This window comes from Rana temporaria, chromosome 11, assembly GCF_905171775.1.
Source record: "Rana temporaria chromosome 11, aRanTem1.1, whole genome shotgun sequence".
Taxonomy (NCBI): domain Eukaryota; kingdom Metazoa; phylum Chordata; class Amphibia; order Anura; family Ranidae; genus Rana; species Rana temporaria.
In genome coordinates this window covers 126,823,208-126,845,545 of record NC_053499.1, presented here as the reverse complement: position 1 = coordinate 126,845,545, position 22,338 = coordinate 126,823,208, and the positions used below count along the sequence as shown (strand labels likewise).

The following is a 22,338-nucleotide window of genomic DNA, read 5'->3' as shown; positions in this document are numbered from 1 at the left end:
AATGGTGTGGGACACAAACTACAGGACCTGATTTTAAGAAGGAAGAAAAGGAAAATGATAAAATTAGAGTCAAAGATCAAGGATTTGGAGACACTATTGGACCCTATTAAGGATTCTCAACAAGTGACCGACTTCAACATCCGCATCAAAAAGCGACTTGAAAAAGTTGATAGGGAAACCCAGAAAACTAAAACTAAGAAATTTCACCGTGATCTAGGAGACTTTAGGACCAACTCCATTTATCTATGGCAGCAAAATAACATTATAGAAACCGGAGATAATGATGTAAATATTATGGAGACCCAACATGAACCAGGGATTAGGGAGACACAACCTACCTCAAACTCAGGACCACAATACGCCAATGGAAGAAACGTGGGGGCCTCCCCATACACCCAACAACCATTCTACCCCTATTAGGAATGATGGTAACCAAACGAGAGGTAGAGGTAGACATCCTGGTCCATCTAACCGCAGCCAGAGACCACCTCCCATGGACACATACCATCAAGTACCCGTACATAACCGATACGAATCATTACGAGAGGAGGAATATGAACATAGGTACCCATCACCTCGACCTTTTTTAGGGAGAGGTTTAGGGAGAGGCTGGGGCTGGCAGAAAAGGGGCAGGGGGGCATCAGGACACAGGGGGAAACCCACTATACACCCCCAATACTACACCCAATACAGAGACCCGAACCATGTTCCGTTACACAGGGAACCGCAATGGAGGGACCATCCACATCTGGAACAAGAAAGAAGCCACCAACCTGGCCCTTGGAGCAGAGAACCAGAGGGTGCAGAGCGGGGAGACGGACCAAGGCACAGCAAAAAAAGAAGGCTGAGGGAGCACGAATAGGAGGCATTTTTAATCTGACTAGTACTGTTTTAACCGAAAAGGAGACTAACATTTTAAATTTAGGGCTGAAATGTGGACTCAATCGCCCAATAAATAAGTTTAACGTTTTTATTGACATTCACAAATACACTAGGAAAATAAATATGAAGAAATATTTTTTAAACAAGTATCCTAGTGTTGTGGATAGAACACCAGTACCACCAAGTGACAGCGGTCTTAGGAACAAATCACTCTTTAACCCTATGCTAGGAACAAACCAACCATTAGAGGTGTTTAAGGGCCTCCTACTCCGAGATTTGGAACAAATTAAACCCCAAAAATTTGTGAATCCAAGACATATCAGAGATGGGATAGAAACATTGGAAAACAGAAAAGACATCGTGATAAGGCCGGCAGATAAGGGAGGAGGCGTGGTTATCTTGAGTAAAGATTACTACCACAAGCAAATGATAAATATGCTCTCTGATATAAATACATATACTAGATTGACAAGGGATCCTTCCTCCCAGTATGGAAAAAACTTAAGTGTTCTAGTGCAGTTAGGATATCGCTCACATGCAATATCCACCAAACAGAGGAAATATTTGATCCCTAGTAGTAATAGAATTCCGACGATCTATACATTACCCAAGATACATAAAGATGTACAAAACCCTCCTGCCAGACCAATAGTAAACGGCATAGGTTCTGTGACATCCCGTGTTGGTGAATTCCTTGATCATTACCTCCAAAAAAGCGTCACTAACACCAAGGCATATTTGAGGGATACTAAAGACTTACTGATCCAATTGGAAGGAATAGACTTATCTGGACTTTGTGACATATACTTGGTGACCGCGGATGTCTCATCATTGTATACAATAATACAACATGATGATGCGCTTCTAGCTCTAAATTGGGCACTTTCCAAGAGAGACGACATCACGCATACCCTCAAAGTTTTTTTTACGCAATTGCCTGGACTTCTGCCTAAGTCACAATTTTTTCTGGTATAACGGCTGCTTTTATCTACAGAATAAAGGTGTTGCTAAGGGGGCTAAGTTTGCTCCCAGCATAGCAAACCTTTTTATGGCAGAATGGGAAGATAAGACAATTTTTAATATACCACGGGAGGAACTTTTATTTTATCGTCGTTATATTGATGACTTGTTTTTTATTTGGGCTGGACCTCTTTTAACATTAGAATCCTTTTTAAATGATCTTAATACAAATACGTGCAATATCCAACTCACCAGCGAATACAATCAGCAAAGTGTACATTTCCTTGATCTCAATATTTTTAGAGAAGGAAATAAGCTCGGCACTAATGTCTATTTTAAACCTACTGATTGTAACAGCTATTTACCAATGCAAAGTGGCCACCACCCAATGTGGTTAAGGAATATTCCAACTGATGAGAGTTAAGCGGAATTGCAGTAATGTTGTAGATTTTAGATCACAGGCCAATCTCCTGAAAGACAAATTTGTAGAGAAAGGCTACGATAATAACCAGCTCGTCCGAATCATAGACGAACTAACAGAAGTACCACGATCTGATTGCCTATCCACAACCCAAGCACCCCCTAGGAGAAATATACATGAATGGAGTTTTATATCAGGTTACCACAGTCAGTACAAAGAAGTTGAGATGATCTTTAAAAATCACTGGCATATCCTTTTTCTGGATAAAATTCTATGTACTGTTCTACCGAAAAAAACAGGATTCATATATAGGAAGGCGGTTAACTTTGGAGATAAAGTTGTCAAAAAAGTTTTGGACCCCCCAAGGAAACCACCATCAATGTGGAATAAGGATGCTTTTTTCCCATGCAAGAAATGTCTTCCCTGCAAAGAGGCTGACAGATCAAGAGGCCCTGTAGAGTCCTTTATATCCACATCTAATGGCACTGAATTTAAGGTAAAATCGTTCATCACATGCAATACAACACATGTTGTGTACATGTTAGAATGTCCGTGCAAACTGATGTATATCGGCCGTACTAAAAGAAAATTAAGAATCAGAATTGCTGAGCATGTGGCCAATATCAAATTAGGATACAAGGACCACAATGTCTCCCTCCATTTTCAACTGCATCATGATAAGAATCCTGCAGGCTTGAAGTTCTGGGGTGTTGAACATGTCGAAGCCTCCTGGAGAGGTAGTAATCACATAAGGGAACTCTCCAAGCGGGAAACTGAATGGATTTTTATGGCTGGCACATTGGTGCCGAAAGGGTTGAATGTGGACCTTTGATATTAACTGTTTTATTAGTGATTTTTGACTCCAATATGTCACCATTGACACATACTTGACTCTTTTTTTTATCACTAACAGTTTAAGTCCTAACCCCTTTTTTTAGATCCATTTTAACAGTTTTACCTTTTATGTTCCTTTTTACTGACTATTTTATCAGTTTTTTTAACAGTACCTCCATCAGGCACTCATCTCCTTTTAGTGCATTTTTAATTGATGCCTCCTGTCGCTGAGTTCCCCTCTTTTATCAGCTTTTATGGATAATGTAGTCTACCTATTTATCCAGTATTTTTGTTGCACCTCCTCCTAAGATCCGATATTTTTCTGGACATATCCAGATACTACTATGCATCGCATAATAAACCTTTGTGGTCCCTCACAGTATACCAGTCTCCTTCTTCACTCCAACTATCCCTAGGAATGTATGACCTTCTTTGAAGGATATACACTTATGTTGGTTATGTTTAATATATTTGACATATACCCTGATTACCTATAAATATTTATATATATATTTATTTATTTTAATCAGTTTTTACTCTTTTATGTACTTCACATAGAGTACAAGATTACACACATATATACCATTATATATATTCTTGTCTCCTTTAAGAATATTTCTAATTACTTACCTACGCCATTGCATAAACATGCGCTGCCACGCAGAAAGATGCACTGTAGCAGCCTTCTTTGTGATGAGCGAATGATCCATTATCTTATTTATAGACGCCGTGTATTATATACACATATGTTACTATACAGTCCACCGATGACTATAAAATATATACACATTTATCTTTTCCTGAATACACTAATGAGCGATTGCAAATGCTTGAGCCTCACCTGTGCGGTGTGCGTTGCTGTGCATCTCTCACTACTAATGTGTGACACACTATAATACACATGTGTCACAATTATATCCTTTCACAGATACCATTTATTTATGTGTGCAGCAACAACAAACTTTAAATCATACTGTAAAGCAATTGTCTTCTCCATAGTTTGTTTTGAAACCTTTTGCAACAATCACCATATTTACCTTCCAGTGGTTTGATATGCAACTGTGATACGCCCACATCACGATGTGATTGGATGATCTGTTGCCTGTGTTTTCATACACACCCCCTTCATCCGTCCCTTTCATTAGTGACTTTTAATAGTTATCTCATTAAATACACTTTTATACATTTTCACTCGCAAAGATCGTTTACAAACGATCCTTTACCCTGCGGGGACTAGTGATTCTATGTACATGATTCGATCTCTTTGATCATATTAAAATGCAGTATGTCTCGATTACCCCGTTTTCACTTTCCCCTTTTCTGAACTCTATACAACGAGGCTGAGCTTAGCCTGGTCATCCGGTCGGAACAGCACCAATCAGGACCGGGGGCGGGTAAACTCAACCAATAGCCTGCCGTTGACTGAGTACAAAGGGACAGTGATTGCGCTGTGTAGCCACGCCCTCTGTTGAAGTCGGAAGTGACGAAACGCGTCAGGAGTGGCTACAACGGCGCTACACACGGATACAGACTGCGTTCCACCTGCGCTCCACCTACTACCAACCACAACCCAGCACCTGCTACAGCAGTTCCTGCATAGCACGAGCACGGCCCCTGGAGGATAGAAAACGGCGGTGACAGCGGTGAAACCTTTACTGTTTACATGCTTACTTAACAGTGTCATATTGTACGGGCATTCACCTTAGGTTAATTTACATATCTGAGCCAGTTTCATTTAGATAATATTGCACTATCATCTGTACTTTTATTTCTCTTACATGACACTGTGCTGAGACGTGCTCTGCCTTATCAATACCTGGAGGACCAGCTTTTTGCTGTGCTGTGGTAGGCTTACACCCCTGGTGGGTGAGTTTAACCACTTATATAGGTATTTCTCTTTGAGTTGTTTCTGGTGCACTTAAACTTCTGATCTGATCACCTTTTACACCAACTGTGCCCACTGGCCTTTATTCTCTGAATTGTTTTAACAATTCAATAGCGCTGTTTATCTTTTGAACTTTAGTTCACGCTTTTTAGATACTTGTTTACCTTACATATACCTAGTGAAGTGACTGGCCTCAGGTGATACACAGAGATTAACTGGTCTGCTCTGCTGGGCGAGAGCACGTAGATCTACGTCATCTCTCCCAGCAGCCAATAGGGGCGCGTGTGCCCGGCGGTCGCGATCACCGCCGGGCACCCGCGATCGCTCGTTACCGAGCGAGAACCGGGAGCTGTGTGTGTAAACACACAGCTTACGGTCCTGTCAGGGGAGAAATGCCTGACCATCTGTTCATACAATGTATGAACAGCGATCAGTCATTTCCCCTAGTGAGTCCACCCCCCCCTACAGTTAGAACACACCCAGGGAACATACTTAACCCCTTCCCTGCCCCCTAGCGTTAACCCCTTCCCTGCCAGTGGCATTTTTATAGTAATCAATGCATTTTTATAGCACTGATCGCTATAAAAATGCCAATGGTCCCAAAAAAAGTGTCCGAAGTGTCCGCCATAATGTCGCAGTACCGGAAAAAAAAAAAACGCTGTTCGCCGCCATTACTAATAAAAAATATATATTAATAAAAATGCCATAAAACGATCCCCTATTTTGTAAACGCTATAACTTTTGCACAAACCAATCAATACACGCTTATTGCGATTTTTTTTTACATATCGGCCTAAACTGAGGAAAAAAAATGTTTTTTTTATATATTTTTGGGGGATATATATTATGGTAAAAAATATTAATTTTTTCAAAATTGTTGCTCTATTTTTGTTTACAGCGCATAAACTAAAAACCGCAGAGGTGATCAAATACCACCAAAAGAAAGCTCTATTTGTGGGAAAAAAAGGACGCTAATTTTGTTTGGGAGCAACGTCGCACGACCGCGCAATTGTCAGTTAAAACGACGCAGTGCCGAATCGCAAAAAGTGCTCTGGTCTTTGACCAGCAATATGGTCCGGGGCTTAAGTGGTTAAACAAATCCTCCCACACAAGTTGTACCTATTTATTTGCAATATTCTCTTCTCTACATCCATTCAAAGTGCAGAATTTATAAAGCTTGCCTGAACTATCAGGAATAAAGGGGGTGGAGAACTGAAATTACACACTGCAGAGCTCAGTGAGGAGAGCTTTGAGCGCTGATTGCTGGGAAGTTACACTGCCGCAACCCTCTGCACACACACACAGGATCAGAGTCATCACAGGCTGTGTGCTGGAGCTCCCTCCTCTGTCACCTTTTTTCTCTTGGTGTCAAGAAAACTTGTCAGAAGTGACTAATGCAGATAGCAGAGGAACGCGGCAGCAAACAGAAATGATAAATAGTTCTCTGGATTGAGACAAGTACACACAAAGTAGGAGGATGGATGCAAATAGATCTCTGCTCTGTTTTGAAAATTATTTTGCGAGTACATTTCTCCCTAAATGTGATACAAATGGACCACTTTTCTTTGCCTTTCTTTATTAAATATGCCCAGAGCATCCACTGACTCCCTGCCCGCAGATTTTACACGTACACAGAAACATTCTGTTATACAAGTACACAGCGACACATTTTCTGAGGTTCTGGAAGCAGCAGCTGTTGGGTTAAGAGGCTTCTTACTTGAAGCAAGCTCTGTCTGCCATTGCCTCATTTGCTGACAAATTGCTTAGATTTGATGCTCAGTAGGACGTTAGAATATCGTTGCTAACTGCAGTAAGATCATTTAAATTAGCGTTTACGGTGATCCATCTCAGTCTCCATAAAGGAAGAAGGGTGATGTTCTTGCATGAAGGTTGATATCTGGGAGATAAAACTAACCCAAGGAAAATAAAATGTTGATGGAACAGAGGTGATCTCCAGATATAAGGCTCACATACATGTATTTTTTTTTTCTATTTCAGACATTGCCATGGTAAGGGACCAGGGATAATGGATGGATGGTATGATGAACCTGTGCCCGCTTACCCTGCAAGTAGAAGCTCCACTAAGGAACTAAGGAAGAGCGCCAAAAGCAGTGAGCAGAACATTAATATGTATTCATGCTTTCTGTGTAAATACTTTTGTTAATGTGTGTTTCAATTGTATGGTAAAGAGATTACTACATCGGGAAGAAACTGTACTCCTCCCTGTTGATCCTGTCAGTGAAATTCCTCCTGTGCAGGTGTGGCAACAATGCTGCACTGCTCCTGAATTCAGAAGCACAGTTGCCATTCTTATGTAGCCTGTTCCTGCTTGCACTACAGTGGGATAATGTTGCTGGGATGTGGATAATAGACTTTGTCACTCCTGTAGCTTGTCAATCAGTATCTTGCCACACCTAGTCCTGCCTGGTGCTTTCTGAATTGACAGAACTGACTGTGCTGATGAAATTCTCCCACTGTGAGCTGCAGTATCTGGGAAGGAACGCGTGTAAAGCACAAATAAAAGAGAATTCTGGGAATGTGAAATACGTTTTTTGTTCACTTTATCTACTTGCCGACCAGCCGCCTTCATTTTACGGCGGCAGGTCGGCTCCCCTGCGATAGAGCCCGTAGTTATACGTCGGCTCTCGCGCCAGGCACGCGCGATCGCTCGATACAGAGCGGGGACCGGGAGCTGTGTGTGGAAACACACAGCTCCCGGTTCTGTCAGGGAGAGAAATGCTAATCTTCTGTACATACAACGTATGAATAGAAGATCAGTCATTTCCCCTAGTGAGGCCACCCCCCCTACAGTTAGAACACACCCAGGGAACATACTTAACCCCTTCCCCCACCCCTAGTGTTAACCCCTTCACTGCCAGTGGCATTTTTATAGTAATCCAATGCATTTTTATAGCACTGATCGCTATTAAAATGCCAATGGTCCCAAAAATGTGTCAAAAGTGCCCCGAAGTGTCCGCCATAATGTCGCAGTTCTGAAAAAAAATCACTGATCGCCGCCATTACTAGTAAAAAAATTTTTTTAATAAAAAATGCCATAAAAATACCCCCTATTTTGTAAACGCTATAACTTTTGCGCAAACCAATCAATAAATGCTTATTGCGATTTTTTTTTTTTTATGAAAAATATGTAGAACAATACGTATCGGCCTAAACTGAGGAAAACAAATGTTTTTTTATATATTTTTGGGGGATATTTATTATAGCAAAAAGTAAAAAATATAATTTTTTTTCAAAATTGTCGCTCTATTTTTGTTTATAGCGCAAAAACGAAAAACCGCAAAGGTGATCAAATACCACCAAAAGAAAGCTCTATTTGTGGGGAGAAAAGGACGCCAATTTTGTTTGGGAGCCACGTCGCACAACTGCGCAATTGTCAGTTAAAGTGACGCAGTGCCGAATCGCAAAAAGTGCTCTGGTCTTTGACCAGCAATATGGTCCGGGGGTTAAGTGGTTATGAGGGTTGTGTATCACATAGTAACTGGAGACTTTAGTTTTCCTTTAACTGCTTCCCATCCACCCACTACATATAAACAGTGGGATAGGAGCAGTACCTGTACGCCACCCGGCATCGCAGGCTCGTGTGCAGCTTACAGAGCGCGCGCCCAGAAGCCTGGTGATCGGTGTGAACATGTCTAATGCTCGGAATCATTGAACTTCATTTTAGTGTTGTAGTGTTGTACGTCACTGCGTTCTTGACGTCAGAATTTGGTGTGACCGTGTGTATGCAACACAAGATTGAGCCAAAATTCAGTCGAGAAAAAAATCCACGGTTTTCTTGTCAGAATTTCCAATCGCGTGTACGTGGCATAACTTAACTGGCTTCTGATTAGATTGGCCTCAGTATCTGTGCAACCATAGCACTAGGCTATTGCCTTCTCTGGACCAGGGGTTAATATAAGTGGTTCCAAGTAATCTGGGAAGCACTGTACAGTAGGTCATCTCTGTGTCAAAATAAAAATCATAAATCAGTATTGAAACTGGGAGCTGGACCCTAGGCTTACTGCTTCCTGCATTGACTCTAATTACACCATTTATCTCCAGGCTGTACATTCCATTCTCTGAGTTTTTTCGTAGGAATAAAGGGAGCATAAAGTATCAACAAGTAAATAATACCGCTTAACCTTAAAGAGATTTTAAAGTATAGAAATCTTGGAACTGCCACTGCAGACTTGTGTTTGAAAGAGATTACCAGTCCGGCTATCACCATTGCTTTACCACTTACTGAGTTACCAACAAAGAATAAGCATGTAGCCATGTATTTGATTACCTGATGTGCTCTATATCACATATGTCAACCAGGCCTGTGGGCCGTATGCGGCCCTCGCACCCAGTTTATGCCAGAACTTGGCAGAATGGAGCTCTGTCACCTCTGGCAAACCACCCTCCCCCACCATGCTCTCCCTCCCCGCTGTCCCTTGTAAACACAGAAGCCTACTATGTTTACAATGGACATGCTTTCTCTCAGTGGCTCCCTAAACTAACAGATCCCTGCACACACTCATGGCAGGAACAGAGCTCCATAGACTAAGAGAGAGAACAATCTCCCTGCAAGGCAGAGCCACCTACACAGGGAGGTACTAGTGCCAGGCCAGGTAGAAGAGAGATACAAGAAAACTTTGGGGTTGGGGTTGAACACTGTGCATAGCGCACCCCTAAACCCTGAACTCTGTACATAGCCGGCCAGATTCACAAAAGAGATACGACGGCGTATCTCCTGATACGCCGCCGTATCTCTGTTATACGCCCGTTGTAACTATACGGCTGATTCATAGAATCAGTTCCGCATAGATAGCCCTAAGATCCGACAGGTGTAATTGACTTACACCATCGGATCTTAGGATGCAATTCTAGGCTGGCAGCTAGGTGGCGATTCCATTGCGGTCAGCGTAGAATATGCAAATGACTAGTTACGCTTTACCCGTCGCTCTAAATTTACGTAGTTTCCGTCGAGATACGCCACGTAAAACTAAGGCTGCCCTCTAGGTGGCCTAGCCAATGTTAAGTATGGCCGTCGTTCCCGCGTCGAAATTTTAAAATTCACGTCGTTTGCGTAAGTCGTCCGTGAATGGTGCTGGACGCCATTTACGTTAACGTCAAAACCAATGACGTCCTTGCGACGTCATTTAGCGCAATGCACGTCGGTTAATTTGACGGACGGAGCATGCGCAGTACGTTCGGCGCGGGAACGCACCTAATTTAAATGGTGCCCGCCCCATTTGAATTAGGCGGGCTTGCGCCGAGCAGATTTACGTTACACCACCGCAAGTGTACAGGTAAGAGCTTTGTGAATCAGGCACTTGCGCTGTAAACCTGCGGCGGTGTAACGTAAATGGGATACGTTACGCCGCCGTAGCGTAACGTATTTGTACCTGAATCTGGCCCAGCGTGCCCCTGAATTCTGCACTCTGTACATAGTGTGCCCCTAAACTCTGCATTCTGTACATAGCATGCCCCTGAATTCTGCACTCTGTACGTAGTGTGCCCCTGAACTCTGCATTCTGTACATAGTGTGCCCATGAACTTTGCACTCTGTACATAGCACGCCCCTGAACGCTTCACTCTGTAAATAACGCACTCCTGAGGCCTGCACTCTGTACAGAGCGTAATCCTGAACTCTGCACTCGGTGTGTAGGACACCCTAGATACAACATGTGTGCTTTGGCTGGTGAATCATCTGGTACTTGCAGAGGATGCCATTGTTGAACTCTCCTTCTGAAAATACTAGTTGCTAGATTTTAACGTTGATCCTCCAACCTAATACATTCTATAATAGACTAAAAGTACACTATTGTTGAATATATGAAATCTTGGTATATTTTTTACTGGAGAGGTAGTTTATAAATTGTGCCCTATAATATAAAGAAGGAACTCAATACGTTCTATGTTACAGACTTGGACCAAGTATATTAGATTAGATGTTCTGAATTCTCTCAGTCCTCACTGCTCCTTAACAATCATGGGACTCAAAAGGTGTTGGTGTTGACCACCATCCCTGTTCTCCGACCAGGTAATTCATCTGCTGGAGCCCCAAGAACAGACCCGGGTAGTGGATCAGTCATGGTTGGGTCTCACATATGGTTTAAGGCCACTTATCCTGCCCCCCACTAAATGAGTGGTTGAGCCTGGTGATTGGCTGCTCAGCCAACCCACACTGTATTGTGAAAGTAAGCAGATGGAGTCACCTGCTTGCCATTCCTATACTACCAGGTATTTCTGCGGGAAGAGGGGGCAGGGGAGAACAGGGATAGTACGTATTGGCAGCAAAAAGGTTGGATGTTAAGTGAGCCTGTGTGAGTGAGATGCCCAATTCTTAACTTTGCAAACTGTTTTAGAACTTTTTTTGTTCTTTTTGTGCACCACTGACTGTAGTCTTAGTATATGGTAAAGGTCAGTAACTAGTAACTATCCTTGTGAGATGTTTAGAATGTTATAATGTAAAGGAGAACTCCAGACGTGACACAACATTAAAAAAAAATACATATATATGGGATCTGCCTCAGCATTCACCCAGCCATCAGGAATAATACGTGTAATGTGTCTAATATTTGTATTTTCTATGATCTTCAGCTCCATCTAGTGGCCTTAATACAGTGTTTTCCTGATTGTGGTATTTCTTAAAAAATACTGAATTATGGCCACTTGATGGAGCTGATGATCATCCGAAATACAAATATTATATGCATTATGGGGATTATTTCTGACAGTCGTGTGAATGTTTGAGACATTCACACAGCCATTTTTTTTTTTTTTTTTCGATAAATAGATCCCAAAATGAATAGTATTTTTTATTTGTCCATATTTTTATTTGTCTTTAATGTGTTGTAAGGCCAAAGAATTCTGAGTTCAGTTTCACCAAAACCCTTCTGTTCCAACATCTGGCCTGTGTTTTTGCTATATTGGACAGTCGTGTTTTTTTTTTTTTGTTTCCAGGTCAAAGATTAGTAGACATCTGATGTAGGCTAATCAGTTTAAGTGCAACTGACAGTACCTACCATGGACAGGTTGTGTTGTCAAGCCTGGAGCTTTCCTTCTATCATAGTTAGTTTTAGTTTCTACCTAGTTTGTGTTGTGAATTGCGTATTTCAGTGTCTATAATCCTGTCCTCTAAGCCTCTGACTGATGTACAACCTTAGAGATGCTGATCCCCATTTTCAATGGTGTTTTCCAATAATCCTATTGAGAAGTAGGCTGTAAATTTCATGTTTCTGTGCATGCAGGTTGCTCAGATGTGAAGGAAGAGGGTCTGGAGGCGCAGATTAACCGACTGGCCGAGCTGATCGGGAGACTGGAAAACAAGGTGATTCATTCTGCTGTGAATAAAGTGCTGTGTGCGGTGATAGATCTTTGCACATTGGTTCATGCTCTTTCACAAGCCATAGCAGTGTGTGATGAGATATGACACAGAGTCGCAGGGCCACTGGGGTTGTGCATTAGACTTACATATCTAAATCCATGTATTTATCCCAATATATTTAATGATCTGCGGAATGCTACGTTTTCTCTGTCTCCGGCAACCTATGTTGATTTAATTGATTTAATTATAACCCAGTTTTCTTATTCCTCCTGAAGGAGAAATGCACATTTCATATAGAAAAAGGAGCACATCCAGTCCTCAACCTGCCTCTGCTGCAATAAAGCAGTTAGAAGGTGTAGTTCAAAGCCTGGCAAAGCAATGATGGCCTCTCCATATGAAAATGCCAGTTGCCCATTTGTCATACTGGTGGTTGGCTTTCTGCTTTTTCGATCCATGAACTGGAATGAATAAAAAGAGACTTTCATTTCAAGAATTATTATTCCAGAAATGTGATTCAGTAGTATTGAAACCAGAGATATTAAGGCAATGAGCATCTTAAACATTGGAAGTTCTACAATGGTTGCCTCTAGCGGTGGCCCGTCCATAAGAAGCTCCACCCCCCTAATCTCTATGCGCCGGCCCCAAATCTTGATGCGGGGCGCCAGACGTATAGAGTTCTACATTTTTTTTTCTTGTGACGCATGTGATTAGAGCCGGAGGTTTCAAGGGTGGGCTTGGGCGCAGTGTCCTGTGCCCCGAGCCCACCCACTTGTGTGACATTAGCAAATTAATATTCGCTAATGTCTTGCTTCTTCTCCTCTTGGCCAATCAGGAAGTGGGTCCTGAAGCCTCGTACACACGCACGTTTTTCTCGGCAAGAAAACTGCTGGCAGAGCTTTCCTGCCGAGTAAACCGTGCGTGTGTACCAGGCTTTGAGGTTTCTCGTTGTGAAAACTGCCCAGAATCTAGACGAGAATAATAGAGAACCTGCTCTCTATTTTCTCGTCGTGAGATTCTCACCAGTGTTTTCCTGCCGAGAAACCTTACCTGCCTCCATGGAAACCCGCGCATGCTCGAAATGACTTTGACGCATGCACGGTAGCTTCCAAGGCATAGGTAGGGTGAAGCAAGATGGCGGCGATGGCTTCGAATGTGACGAGCGCTTGCTTGTCAGAGTCGATGACGTCACCGCGTTCGTGCCATTCAAAAGAACGGCGGTTCTTTTGAATCGTACGTCTGTACACTCGGCCGGCAAGAAAATCTTGCCAGGAATCTGAATCCTGGCCGTGTGTACAGGGCTAAAGACCTGATTGGCCGGGAGGAGAAGCGACTGGATTGCCCGGGAGGTGAAGCTGCCCGTGACCTGGATGAGGTAAGTGCGGGGCTCGTGGGCTTGCGAGTGGGTTGGGGGGGTTTGTTTGCTACCCCCTCTCCAAAAAATGGGGCACCAGCTGCGACAGGTCGCCTTAGTATTTCCTAAAGTGTATGTAAAGCAAAAACTTTTCTTCGTAGCTTTGGAGGGAGTAGGGAATGGTTAAGGTGGTTCTAAATTATATTTTCCCAGCTTCCCACTGCGCATGCGCGATCCGCACGTCAGTTTGTGAATGGTCCTGCAGCCTTATGGGACCTGTAATATGAACCTGAAGACTGCGGGCAATGGGGAAGGGGGGGGTGTTGAAACCAGGTACCCATTCCCCTCCAAAAAAAGTGTCCAAGAGTGATAGAGGAGGGGAAAAGGAGTTCCGCTTTGATTTAAAAAAAACACTACCTGTCCTACCCAACCCCAACCCTAAACACTTAAGCCGGTCATAATATAGAGGCTAGAAAAATGGACAGCCGCACTTCCAAAAAAAACCTTAGGTTGTCTTTATTGTAAAACAGGTGGAAAATGCACTACAAAATACAGCAAAAGGTAGAGATACCAGCCTACGCGTTTCACTATACTATAATCAGTGCTTAGTCATAAATTCTGAAACAATTTGGCCAGTTCAGCAAGGACTGGCTGAATTTCAATCAATGTATGGGCACCCTGCTTGTACAGAAATTGATCTATCGATTGACTTGCAATCAGCCTGTCGGGTTTTTCCATAATGATTAGTGCCGCCGCCTATAGCCTGCAACACCGATCATTGTGTTCTGCTGGCAGAGAAGGCTCCCCTCCAGCAAAATACAATAGCGCTGCAAGAGGGATTTGAGTAGTTTTCATTCCTTCCACCTGTTCTGGTGGAAAAACGAAATCACTCAGCGACCGAAATACAAATTGCTGCAATTTCTGGCGGCATTGACCGCAACTGATTTTTTCCAAGCAACAAGAACACCAAGGGGATCGATTCTGTGGCTGTTACAAATGCCTGCTACAAAATCATGTCCCTGGGGCTGTGAAAAATGCACTAATACTATAGAAGACAAGGAGTTTGGCAGCTATGCCTGAGCCCCTTTTCCTTTCCCTGTAATGGTGTACAGCCCTAGTTTCATGATCAGATTTAACTTCAGAACAAGAATTAGACTCTGCAAAGTATTTTTTGATAAAAAGAATACGCTGCTGTATATATCCTTGGGAGCACATTGATAGCAAATGAAGCAAGGTTCATCTTCGCAGACGGGAAAAGCTCTGGGTAATAAAGCTTTCGCTGAAGGCTGCATTAAGCTCTGGCCTTTGCTCTGTGCAGTCAGTGCATCCAGCAGAATGAGAGCCCAGCTGGAATCTGAATTATTGGAGGGCGGAGGGCAATGGCCCATACATTAAACTCCTGTATAATGGAGAATAAAAGTGATAAAAGCTCTGGGTGTTTCACCCGTTCACCTTATGCTCCTTATATCATATACATTATAATAATATATGTATATTTTCTGCTTCTTTATGATAGTTTTTCTGGAAATCCTTCTTTATTTCCCCTTTTATTCCTCTGCATTAAATATCCTGCTTATCTACATGACTTCACCCCTTACACATACAGTACATGCAAGAGGGGTAAAACAGTATATCAGAATGGCAGGTTCCAAATACTAATGGCTCGTTTGTCGCCCCTCTGAAAAGTGATCCCTGGTGGAACGCTTTTCAGAGGCATTTGACATGCAGCTTGGAGGTAATATGCTGCCTCCTCAACGCCTGTTTGAACCAACACCGGTATTATGTTCTGCTGTGACTGATTAGGAAGTCACTGTTAGCACAATGGTGACGCGGAACCAAAGACAGCGCTGAAGATTTCTAGGTAAAAAAAACAGCGCTGAACTTATTGGGCTGGTAAATACTGTATGGCCCTGTACACACGGCCAGGAATCCCGTCAGGAAAAAAACTTTGGTTTTCCTGAAGGGGATTCCTGGCAAGCTTGCCGTGCATACAGACGGCCATTCAAAAGAACTGCCGTTCTTTTGAATGGCAAGAGCGCAGTGACGTCATTGACTACGACAAGCCGGCGCTCGTCACATTCGATGCCGTCGCTGCCATCTTGCTACACCCCACACTAAACTTGTATGCTACCGCGCATGCGTCGAACTCTTATTGAGCATGCGCGGGTTTACCTGGGACAGGTAAGCATACAAATGACCGGTTTTCTCGGCGGGAAACCCAACGAGAAAATAGAGAGCAGGGTTCTCTATTTTCCCGCCGGGATTCTCGGCTGTTTTCCTGATGGGAAAACTGCTAGGGAGCATACACACGGCCGGGAATCCCGGCAGGAAAACTGCCAGGAGAGCATTTGGCCAGGAATCCCGGCCGTGTGTATGCTCCCTAGTAGTTTTTCCGTCAGGAAAACAGCCGAGAATCCCGACGGGAAAATAGAGAACCCTGCTCTCTATTTTCTCGTTGGGTTTTCCCGGCAGAGTGTTTCCTGCCGAGAAAAACGGTTTTGTGTACGAGGTTTATGTGTTTTGTAAAGGTCAGCAGCTACAGTATTTTTCAGACTCAGCTGAAGTTCTGCTTCCAGAAGCACTTATAGGGTCCCCCCTTCCTAAGTTAGACTGGAGCGTAGAAGGAGAAGCATTAGACTGATGGGGTCATCTCTTTGTCACTCTGCTCTCTCTTCTTATCAGCATGTTGTTTGTACTGCAGCACACCTTTTATAATGTATTCATGAATACAGAGCTGCATTAATACTAAAAGAGAAGTATGGGGGGGGGGTTCTTTTTCATTCATACTTACCTAGGTGGATTCAGCATCAGTCCCCTGGTGCCTCTAACACTGAAAACCGAGCGATCGAACACCGCCAATTGCTCGGTTCTCACAGCTCCGTGAGCAGAGAGCTGCTAACTCTCAGGCCTCGTACACACGACAGAGTTTCTCGGCAGAATTCAGCGAGAAACTCGGTCAGAGCCGGATTCTGCCGAGAAACTCTGTCGTCTGTACACTTTCGGCCCGATGGAGCCGCCGAGGAACTCGTCGAGAAAATAGAGAACATGTTCTCTATTTTCTCGTTGTTCTATGGGAGAACTCGGCCCGCCGAGCTCCTCGGCGGCTTCAGGGCTGAACTCGCCGAGGAACTCGATGTGTTTGGCACGTCGAGTTCCTCGGCTGTGTGTACGAGGCCTCAGTCATAGCTCTCTGCTCTGCCCCCTCTCTCTCACTGGAGCGCTGGGATGTGGAGGGGCGGGATCGGCCGGCTCAGGCTCTCAGCTTCTCGCTGAGAGTCTGAGCCGGGTGCCGGTCCGGGGACTCCATGGTAGTGATGATGCCCGCGCCTGGACCACCTTCTGTGACGTCAGCAGAGAGCGGACTTTAGCCCGCTCTCTGTTGAAAACGGGTCACAGAAGTGCAAAACAAACTGCAGTCCTATGATCCATGGGAGAAGTACAGCCAAACATAGCTCTGGTTGTACATCTCCTTTAAAACTTCTGGCTGGAGGTCAGCTTAAAAAACAGAGATATGAGTAATGTGGATTTATTCTACAACCTGCAATTATGTAAGAAATGTAATGTTCAGTGGAGTTCTTCTTTTGTGATATACCCCGAGAAGACTTCATGCGTCTCCGTTTCCTTTCAGGCGCTGTCTTTTGATTTGCACCAGCGAATTTCTGACAACGAGAATACTGCTTCTGCGGTGAGTATTGGATATGACAGGAGGAATGCTCTGATTTAACGCTAATCCTATTTCTTTGCAGTAAAACACAGGCTGAGGTATAATTATACAACGGCCCTGATGTCATTTGTAGATTTTCTCTCTTAGGCTGTGAATGCACCTGTTTTCTGTGACATTTTAGTGAAATGAAGATGTCACAACCGGTTTAGCATGTGTCATTATTTATTTCTTAGGACACTTGCTGCCTACAGGCTTAGTTTGGATAGTCAGCTCTGCCTAGGGATTACATTAGATATTTCAGCCAGTCTCTTCCACACTGTACCACCGATCTTCAGATATGGCTGTCATGTTCCTAAATGCTTTCCAAACTGTCCGCCGCAATGGCAGTATGGATTAACAACCGCCTTCGTCCCAGAATTTTGTCTTTTAACCACTTAAGCCTCGGATCATTTTGTAGCTAAAGGACCAGGCCACCTTTTGCGATTCGGCACTGCGTCGCTTTAACTGACAATTGCGCGGTCGTGCGACGTGGCTCCCAAACAAAATTGGCGTCCAACCTCTGCGTTTTTTTTTTTTTTGCGCTATAAACAAAAATAAAGCGACAATTTAAACAAAAAATCCATATTTTTTACTTTATGCTTTAATAAATATCCCCAAAAATAATCTAAAAAACTTTACCCAGCATGCACCCCGGTTAGAAAAACCAGGAAGATAAAGCAACTGGGCTTCACATGCCCATAGCTAAAATGGAAATGGCCAGTAGATCGATTACAGCCTAAACTGTACATTTTTTAATTTATTACCGAAAAGATTGGGATTTATTGATATATATATGCAGTAATAACTTTGCAAGTGTAAAAAAATAAATTAAATTATGGCCGGACCTCCGCTTTAAGAGGGCTGAGGGGGACTTAATGCATAGATGTGTCCGTCCATAATGTCACAGTCACGAAAAAAAATCGCTGATTGCCGCCATTAGTAGTAAAAAAATAATTATTAATAAAAATGCCATAAAACTATCCCCTATTTTGTGAACGCTATAAATTTTGCGCAAACCAATCGTTAAACGCTTATTGCGATTTTGTTTTACCAAAAATAGGTAGAAGAATACGTATCGGCCTAAACTGAGGAAAAAAAAAAATGATATCTTTTTTGGGGATATTATAGCAAAAAGTAAAAAATATTGAATTTTTTTCAAAATTGTCGCTCTATTTTTATTAATAGCGCAAAAAATAAAAACCGCAGAGGTGATCAAATACCACCAAAAGAAAGCTCTATTTGTGGCAAAAAAAGGACGCCAATTTTGTTTGGAAGCCACCTCGCACGAGCGTGCAATTGTCAGTTAAAGCGACGCAGTGCCGAATCGCAAACAGGGGCAAGGTCCTTTAGCTGCATAATGGTCCGGGTCTTAAGTGGTTAAAGGATCTGCTACTGGCGGCTTGGTGCCAGATACCACAGCATACCTGCAGAAATCTAGTGGAGTATATGACTCGATGGGTTATGGTGGACGGTCATAATGTTATCGATGTTCGGTGTATGGCTTGAATTAGTCCTGTGTGGCTTGGAAACTGATTACTGTAATGTCCCCAATAAATTGGACCTATCTGAAGAATTAGGGAGATGTTCAGGAGTAAGTTCTGGCAACATATTCTAGCTATATTCTATATAGTCACAATGCCAATCGTTTATTGCAGCACACTACCGTGTATGTTCTGATTTATTATGATGTGCAATTGGAATATAATAACTATAGCATGGCTGCAGTATATAATTTCATATATAGAAAACCTGTCTGAAAGCAAATAACAACGGCTTTGTTCTTGGCATACAAAGTCTAAAATGCTCTGTGAATCAGAAACACTCAAATTTAAATGTTTGTTTCTAAAAAAGGATTTTATAAAACTGATAAAAAAGATATAAAACCTCAAGTAAAAAAACTTAACTCAAAAACAAACATTTTATGTTTGTAGTTTAGCAGTCTGTAAATGAGGTGGCTTCTTAAATTTTTATATTTTTTTAGTCTTTTTTTCCTTTAGTTTCCCCTAGTCAGTTAACCGCTTGCCGACTGCCTAACGCTGGTATATGTTGACAGAATAGCGCGGGCAGGAAAAGCAATGTAATAGAAAGGGGTAAATTCTGCGCTAATAGTACAAAAAAATATTGATACAATATATGAAGTGAGAAAAGCTGCAACACAAAAAACATGTGATAATCATGTAATAAAGTTGATAAAGATGTTATAGTTGCGCTAAATAAACCTGACTAAGTGTATGAATAGAAATATTGAGACTACCTATAAGTAAAGCAGAATACGATGTACCACTAGTGACAAATTACTCTGTTAATATAGGTAAAATTCACCATACATATGTGCAAAACTGCAGAGATAAATGTGAAATATGTAAATGCATCAAAAATTGCTGAGAAAAAATGGACTTATATCCCAAACAAGTTTGGAGAACCGTAATAAGTGTCCGTTTTTAAAACAAACAGAAAGTGTCCAAAAGAATAAAAAAATAAGTGACCATAAGTAAAAGGACAAAATCTTCTATGTCCAAAGAGGAATAGTCCAATTCCACACGAATGGCAAATTAGGAGTGCAAGAACAGGAAGTGAGACTGCTGTACACCACCACCACACTGAATTCTTCCTCAGGTGTCACACAAAATAATAAGGTGGACCCTTACCAGATATGTTGGACCTCAGATGGCAAGGTCATATGCGCTTGTGCAGATATTAACCTCTGCAAGGGTTAGAATGGTGAACCGGAATGTCCAAGCCACCGAGCTCCTCAGGGTCTCCTCCTCTGGAGTTAGCAATGGGGGTCCCGTAGTGTCGCTCTCTCCGAAATGGACAAATCCGCAGACCGTAGAGATTAATGAAATAAAGAGCAGCAATGTGCGTTACCTCTGTAGTTTCTAGTTTCGTTTTTGCATGTTGTTTCCTGCCTCTCTGCTGTACAGAGCCACAGAGCAGTGATGGTTTGGAAAATTACACTGATCCAAAGGGGAGGTGCTGTGGGGTTTTAGACACACAGTAATCACACCTCCTTGAAGTTAGTGACCACCGTAATTTGTCACTGTACATTGTATTCTGCTTTACTTATAGGTATTCTCAATATTTCTATTCATACACTTAGTCAGGTTTATTTAGCGCAACTATAACATCCAGGCAAAGCAATGTATATACATTATACGTTGCTTTGAAATCCTGTCCCCTAGCGGGCACGCACCCGCCGCGGTCTCCGTGACCGATGTCCGCAGGTGTCCCGCGATCTGGTCACGGAACGGCAGAACCAAGGGATGCCTTTGTAAACAAGGCATCTCCCTGTTCTGCCTGGTGACATGTCACTGATCGTCTGCTTCCTCTCATCGAAAGCAGCAGTCAGTGATGTGTCACAGTAAGCCACGCCCCTAACAGTTAGAATCACTCCCTAGAACTCACTTAACCCCTTCCCGCCCCCTAGTGGTTAACCCCTTTACTGCCAGTCACATTTACACAGTAATCAGTGCATTTTTATAGCACTGATCGCTGTATAAATGTGAATGGTGTCAAAAGTGGCCGATGTGTCTGCAATAATGTCTCAGTCACAAAAAAAAAAATCGCAGATCGCCGCCATAACAAGTAAAAAGAAAATTAGAATAAAAATGCCATAAAACGCCTCCCTTTTTTGTAGACACTATAACTTTTGCGCAAACCAATCAATATATGCTTATTGCAGGTTTTTTTTACCAAAAATATGTAGAAAAAAATATTTAAAAAAAAATTGGGGGTATTTATTATAGCAAAAAGTATCAAATATTGCTTTTTTTTCAAAATTTTCACAGTAAACAATGCATTTTTATAGCATTTTTTGCTGTGAAAATGACAATGGTCCCAAAAATGTCAATAAAGAAGTGATGGTGACTGCGCTGTATACCTAAATCAACATAAACAGTGATACACAACCCACTGAATTATATATAAGTGAATTAAACACTAGAGGCAACAGAAAGCCTCCTGTGAAATAAATTATATAATAGAATACTTCAACAAAACATCAAAGCAACGTGAACATCAAGGTGCAATAGATAAATACTTCAGCAAGCATCTAAAGCAAACAGAACGTGAAAGAATATAAAAATATATATAAACAAGTGATATCACTCAAATGTGATAAAGAAGACACAATGTATGTGATTAGGCTAATAGAATAAAAGTCTTTAGAAGGTGATCCCGAAACCAAACTTGAGAGGAGAGATAGCTTCGGTGCAAACACCTCTTGTGGCCCCTTAATGCTCACCTCACGGCTGTAGCATGGACAGACAGAAAAAAGCCTCAGGTGTATATTAAGTGATGCAAGAAACTTGTTTGTAGCTGGAGGGTTCCGCACCAGGTTTGCATATAGAGGAAACAGCAAAGAGATATATGGCGTAATACTGTGAGGGCACTCATGAATATAATGAATCACATAACCATGCACTCACTCAGAGGACATGAATAGTGGGCCTATCTCCAACTAACGCAGAGTTCGTAAGTGATCCTGTGTGTCTCTCTTGCTCTTCCTCCTGGCTTCCAAATGTTATAGGATGTACCACTCAGAGGATATTGATAAAGAGAGAGAAAAGGAGGCACATAGTATAGTTCCGCGGTAAAACGTATTTAATGAAAAAGTAGTAAAAAACTCAAATTTGTAGCAATGGTACGGTACAGGACAGATACGAGCGGCGATCTCGTCTTCCTGCCGTCAAAGCGTGTTCAGTTTAGTGCTCCTGGTCCCTACGCGTGTCGTCACACCACCAAAATTGGGAAGGATGCCCCAGGGATTGTATGGGTAAGGTTAATTATTGAGTAAAGTGGTGAAAAGACGAGTATATAGAAAAATATTAGAAATGTATTTGAACAATATAATATACATAGAAAACAATGACGATGGTCATATATAGAATTTGATATACAGCTGAATTTTGAATCATAATAGAAGGTCTCAGTGTAGGAGGCCCAAATCAATCATATGGTTTTCAGAAGACCCATCTCCTGAAAACCA

The 22,338-nt window shown here is 42.4% G+C and overlaps 1 protein-coding gene across 3 annotated transcripts in view; it reads left to right on the top strand.

Moving 5' to 3' along the window:
• NECAB2 (N-terminal EF-hand calcium binding protein 2) overlaps positions 1-22,338 on the top strand; it is a 270,428-nt gene that overhangs the window by 229,302 nt on the left and 18,788 nt on the right. For 2 of the 3 annotated variants that reach the window (XM_040329099.1, XM_040329101.1), the window contains 4 exons: positions 6,981-7,093; positions 11,373-11,390; positions 12,221-12,300; positions 17,277-17,333. In XM_040329099.1, the coding sequence (XP_040185033.1) occupies positions 6,981-7,093; positions 11,373-11,390; positions 12,221-12,300; positions 17,277-17,333 (268 nt within the window). The remainder of the gene's footprint in view (positions 1-6,980; positions 7,094-11,372; positions 11,391-12,220; positions 12,301-17,276; positions 17,334-22,338) is intronic. The other variant, XM_040329100.1, reaches the window with a different exon arrangement.